This window comes from Euleptes europaea, chromosome 9 (genome assembly GCF_029931775.1).
Source record: "Euleptes europaea isolate rEulEur1 chromosome 9, rEulEur1.hap1, whole genome shotgun sequence".
In the NCBI taxonomy this organism is placed as follows: Eukaryota; Metazoa; Chordata; class Lepidosauria; order Squamata; family Sphaerodactylidae; genus Euleptes; species Euleptes europaea.
In genome coordinates this window covers 26,419,527-26,425,526 of record NC_079320.1, presented here as the reverse complement: position 1 = coordinate 26,425,526, position 6,000 = coordinate 26,419,527, and the positions used below count along the sequence as shown (strand labels likewise).

The following is a 6,000-nucleotide window of genomic DNA, read 5'->3' as shown; positions in this document are numbered from 1 at the left end:
CCTTGGAAAAAAGAGACATCTGGCAGCCTTACCAGGACTACTTTACATGTGTTTAAAAACGATGTCATTCCTACCGAGCAAGAGAAGTCTCCTTTACTTCACGGTTAGGGTCGTGGCTCCTAAATGCTTTGCTGAGATCCTTGAGAAGATAAAAAAGGATATTTCAAACCTGAGCTCAACAAGAAGCCCATGCAGACATTTGGCTGTAAAGCGTGGTTCCAAGTTTCGGTGGGCTGCCAGGACCAACCCCCCCAGGGACTATTTGGCAGCAGCCAGTCCTCAGTTGGCAGCGGTTACTCCTATAATGTGGCAGCATTTGACCTTCATACATAAAATATTCATGGCTCTCTCATCTCTAATTTACAGACAGGCACCCAAATCCTACTTCCCTGCCTTTTGTTTTGTGCCTCACAGGTGCGGTGGGAAGGTTAGGTGACTGTGTTCATATGAAGAGGCAAAACACCACCGTTGCTGAGTAGGGGAATGCCTTAATTTGTGTGTGTGAGACTGTTCAACCCATTAGTTATTGTCAGAGCAAGTAAGTGATTCCGCTTGATTGAAATCTAAGCGATGAAGCTATTAGAAGTTAAGCAGGTTATAAAATAACAGTCAATCTTGATTTAACATGAACGGGAACATTTTACACAATCCAGTTTCTTCTGCCAAGACTGAACCTCTCCTTAACCATTTTCCTGTCTTTTCATACAGAAGTCCTATGAGCATATGGCAAAAATCAGAATAGCAAGAGAAGTTCCTCCAGAATGCAACTGCCCACCAGGTAAACAGGAGCAATATGGAATTATTTCATTATGGCACAGTTTTTATCTACTGCCTCTCAGATACATATTCGGTATTAGCCTATATTTATGTAAGATAGTATGGAGACAGTTCTTTTGATAAATTGTTTAAACCAAAATGTAGAAAGGTAGCTCATATCTTCTGTGAGGTTTTAATTGACAAAGGGGAGAAATGTTGTTTTACATACATATGATTACATAAAAGTGAGTTTTATAGAAATAGGTGAGATTATTCTTCCATATAAGGTATGAGCTGAATTCAATAGGATCTTATTCCCTACAAGTAAGTTTAAGGACACAAATTAAGGCCACAATCCTATGAACAACCCTTTAGAAGTAAAATGCCATTGAACTTTGTGCCATTTATTATAAAAATTTGAAGATTCAGGCTGTAATGCTGCAGTCAGATTTATTTGAGAGTAAATCCCATTGAACTCAGTAGGACTTACTTCTGAGTAAACATGCATAGCCTGGGCCTGCCAATCTGTATTTGAAAGTAAGTTTTATTCAAAGCAGTAGGATTTAAATCCAAACAAATGTGTTTTAAGACGGAAGTGTCAGGTAAATGCACACATATCATGGTGCAAGCAGCCTAGAGACATTTGCATTTAACTAGAAGCAATGTACATTGTCTTATTACGTGATATAGGATCACATCTGTGGCACTTTTCTGGTGCTGTTTAGTTCTTCTGAAGTGCAATATGTTAAGTACATCAAACAGCTCGAAAAACAGACCCAAAATAATTTTAGTGTTTGGTTTCAGTTTGCATTAAAGTATACATAAACTTTTTGGTTACTGTTTCCTTCATCACTATGAAGGAATATTTTACAAACTGACTGCATGTCTCATGCTGTATATTATTATAAGGAATATGAGCTCAGCACTGAAATTCATTAACTGCAGTGGCAGTACTTTATAAACAAACTATTAAATGTTGGGTTCTGTGAAAATTGGAGCAATAATTTGTGAAACTATGATTTCCATGTAATCGGTATTTGGGAAGGGGTGAATCTCATAGTGCTTAGATAATATTGTTTGCATGTTTACACTGATTTTAGAAGTTATGGAATAAGGACAGTGGTGTTCTGCTTTAGATTTGCTGAAATTAGAATGTATTGTAGGATAAGATACTGTTGTGTAGACAGTATATTACAGAATAAGATACTGTTGTGTAGGCTTAATAAGCACTTTGACAAAATGGTAATTGCTACAGTATGGAACATGCACTAACTATGATATAGCTATTGAATACATGAGAGCTTTGAAACAGGGATGCCTGGTCAGGTATTGAATAGGATTACCAGAACAGGAACCATTAAATGTAGAAGACTGAACCCAAGAAGCAAAGGTCATTTCCCACATTCCACAGTATCAAATACAGATCACAGCATCTTGATGAGTGCATGTGTATGATGCATATATTTATAGCTATATTTGTCACATTAATACTTCATATTTTAAGGTGTCCACTTAAAACATCTTAGATTTGTATATACTGAAAAGTATAATGTACTATGTGGCCCTGATGTCTAGCATTGATAGTTAAACCCATTATTTTGTTTGTTCAGAGCAGAGGGTTGGACTAGATGGCCTGTATGACCCCTTGCAATTCTATGATTCACCATTAAGAAGAATTAAAATTAAGTGGGGGATACAGAAATTTGGTAACTCTTTATCCTACAGAAATAAAACTACAGAGCAAGTGAAGTTATACCATTTACTGGCCAACTAATTCTGGAAATGGAGTTGATTTTAGGGTTCCCAGTCTCCAGGTAGGGCCTAGAGATCTCCTGGAATTAAAAATGATCTCCATACTACAGAAATCAGTTCAACTAGAGAAAATGGCTGCTTTGGAGGGTGGACTCTATGGTATTATACTCCACTGAGGTCCCTCCCCTACCCAAACATTGCCCTCCCCAGGCTCCACCCTCAAATCTCCAGGAATTTCCCATCCTGTAGTTGGGAGCCTTATTATTGCTTGAGGCCCCATATCTCAAGTAGCATTCCATGTAACCCAAAAGTCAGACTCCTGGATTGTTGGAAAAAAATCTGTGAGAGTGTGGCTAATAGTGACGGAAATCTCATCTTCTAGTTGGTATGTGCGGATGTTTTATTTAGCTAACATTTGCATGTAGCAAATATTTTGGGTAAAGTTTAGAAGAAGAATTGGTTTTTATATGCCAATTTTCTCTACCTTTTAAGGAGAATCAATCCAGTATACAATTTCCTTCCCTTCCTCTCCCCACAACAGACATCTTGTGAGGTAGGTGGGGCTGAGAGAGCTCTAAGAGAGCTGCCCATGACTAGCCCAAGGTCACCCAGCTGGCTTCATGTGTAGGAGTGGGAAAACCAACCCTGTTCACCAGATTAGTGTCCGCTGCTCATGAGGAGGAATGGGGAATCAAACCCGGCTCTCCAGATTAGACTCCACCACTCCAAACCACACCTCTTAACTACTACACCATGTTGGTTGCAATATGCAAGATCTTGATTATTCCTAGGTGGTATAATCTCACATACAGATTAGACTGCAGCACTGGTACTGGTACTGGTATTTTCCATTAATTATTATTTCTGATACAAATGGTAATAGCTGTTGAATTTCCAGTCTACTGTCAGGCTCAGGCTCTTTGCAAAATAACTTTTGCTGTTTTTCTTCTATACTACCACTAGAGCTCCACATTACCTCAAATATTACCTGAGAATCCGCTTTCTTTGTTGCTGCTTTCTTACATTTTATTGAATCAAATGGATTTCAGACGTGGAAGGCATACATCTAAATGATGGATAAAAAGCACACAGTAAGAAATGGCATTTGTCAGGGATTGAAAACTTAAAAAGTTAGGATAGATTTATATGAATAGCATGCTAAAATGTTTTATAAAGAAGACTTAAATTGTCAGGGGATGAGAAACGTGGTCAGGTGCTCCTTGTCTTTTGACCAATAGCCATTCTGGAAACAGATTAATTGTAACTAAACGTCTAATCTTTGTATGATTACTGCATTTTGAAACTACTACATTAGTTCCAACTAAACCAGAGCAGTGTGTGACCAGTTTTTCTCAACTTTTTTTGCTCCATTCCCCCCTTTCACCATTGTTCAGAATAGAATTCTGAATGTCACGGATTAAATATTGAATGTCACGGATTAAATTAAAAACAAACTACAATTTTACAGATTGTACATAATCTACAGGACATCACACTTTGCTGAATAGTGGTCCCAGTCCCCCCCCCCCGAACCCTAAAATTCCCCCCCCCCTGGGGGGGGGAATTCGCCCCTTGTTGAGAACTCATGCTCTAGACTTTTGGAACAGTTGTACAGCAAAATCATCTAGCTTCTAGCATCTAAACTGGGCTTTGAACATCTGCCTCCCAGGTCCAAGGAGCCGCAGGAGAAAAGTGCAACTGTTTGATTAACTTTCCCTGGTTTTGAAGGATGCCAGCACTTTGACAGGAAGATGAAAAATGTGGATGAGTCAGCCTGAAGTAGATATTGAAGCTCAGTGGGCCCACACTAACCACAGCAACCTTACAAACAGCTTTTATATAACATAGTGGCCACGTTCCACTATGTTTAATGTTTCTGTAATTTTTTGTAAAAAACAACATTTTATTTAGACTTTGGAGTGTAAGACTGGCATACCAAGTTCTGTCACATAAATAACTACCTTCTTTCATGCACAGCTAGTTAAAGAGCACCGGCACATAAAAACCTAACTTGTTATTTCTATAACTAAAAAACAAAACAAAAAGCCTGGAGCTTAGAATAATTTCCAGTCTGTAAGTGCTGCCATCATTCTGAATTACTTATTTCTTCCTTTAAAAAAACAAAAAAACCCGTCTATTTTGTGCTGATTCTCCAAGATTTCCATAGTTTTCCATTTGAAGTGTCCCTACGCAAGTCACGCTCTCTCAGCCTCACCTACCTTCCTTGGGCAAGTCATGCTCTCTCAGCCTCACCTACCTCACAGGGTGTCTGTTGTGGGGAGGGGAAGGGAAGGTGATTGTAAGCTGGTTTGATTCTTCCTTAAGTGGTAGAGAAAGTCGGCATATAAAAACCAACTCTTCTTCTCTTGCTGTGTGATTCGTCATGGTCAGGCAATCAAGTTTGCTCTAGTGCTGTTGTATGAAAATGTGTAAAAGCAAGAGAATTCCACAGACAAACTAAATGTGGGAAAACAAACAGTTGCTCATATTGTAGATGGACAGGAAATTGCATTTTGAAGATACTGGATTAATAGTGGTGGGGTTTTTTAGTTGATTGAGGCATGATATGTAAAAACTTTATTTTGTTTTTTATCAGCACAATGAAATTTGTGTACATTGCAGAGTTTAAAAGGCAAAAGGTCCCTGTCCCTAAGGAACGGGCAGAACCATCCTGAGGGTTGCATGTGCTGCTGCCACTATGGCGGCACTAGTCAACTCCCGAAAGTGTTTGGTTGCGTGGCGGATGTCAGGGAACTAGACGGGAATTTTGGCTGTCAGTGGCAGCAGCCGCATCAGTGTCCCCAGCAACTGCGCGACTGTGTTCGTGGAGGTGTTGTGGGGAGGCAGTGGGGCTCTGATGGACAGAGCAGCCAGAACCAATCGGGCCACCTGGCATGGGGGCCCAGCCAAGCCCCAGCCAAGTCCAGGGAGGCTAGTTGGCTATTGGCGCTGACTCCTGTAGCAATATGCTGCTAAGTAGGCATATGGCACCCTCAGCCATGAAAGCCAAATAAACAGAGGGGTTAGCCATTGGGACCCCAGAAGGCAGAGAGAGGATCTTTCCAAGGCTCCCTCCAGAGTGTTGCTTTCCGCCTTTCACTTCTGTTTTGTTCCCCTTTTTACTCTTGAAATTTTTTATTATTTTCCATAATACCATAAACAATTATTTCAACAACATACAAAAGATATCAATAAGGGAAAAAGAAATAACATATCATTGTTGAAAATATCTACCTACTATCAAGTAAAGTATAAAAAACTTCCCCTTCATCTTCCTCCATCTTTTTATAAACCTGTTTACTCTTTTGTATTAAAGGTTCTAATCCAAATATTGTTTTACATATTTAAATATAGTTCTTCTTGTTCATTATCAGTTCAACTATGATTACAGAATATTTCCAAAAAAGAAAAAAGAAAAAAAAGAAAAACTAATTTCATCATTTTAAACCAAACAACACAGCAATTATGAATTTTAACTATTAAGTATTGCAT

At 39.1% G+C, this 6,000-nt stretch overlaps 1 protein-coding gene across 1 annotated transcript in view; it reads left to right on the top strand.

Annotated features, from left to right (window-relative positions):
• Positions 1-711: 711 nt before the first annotated feature.
• The window catches only part of COL25A1 (collagen type XXV alpha 1 chain), a 344,124-nt gene continuing 338,835 nt past the window's right edge, over positions 712-6,000 (top strand). Inside the window, exon 1 of the mRNA XM_056855865.1 lies at positions 712-778. Coding sequence (XP_056711843.1) covers positions 724-778 — 55 coding nt within the window. The 5' untranslated portion in view covers positions 712-723. The remainder of the gene's footprint in view (positions 779-6,000) is intronic.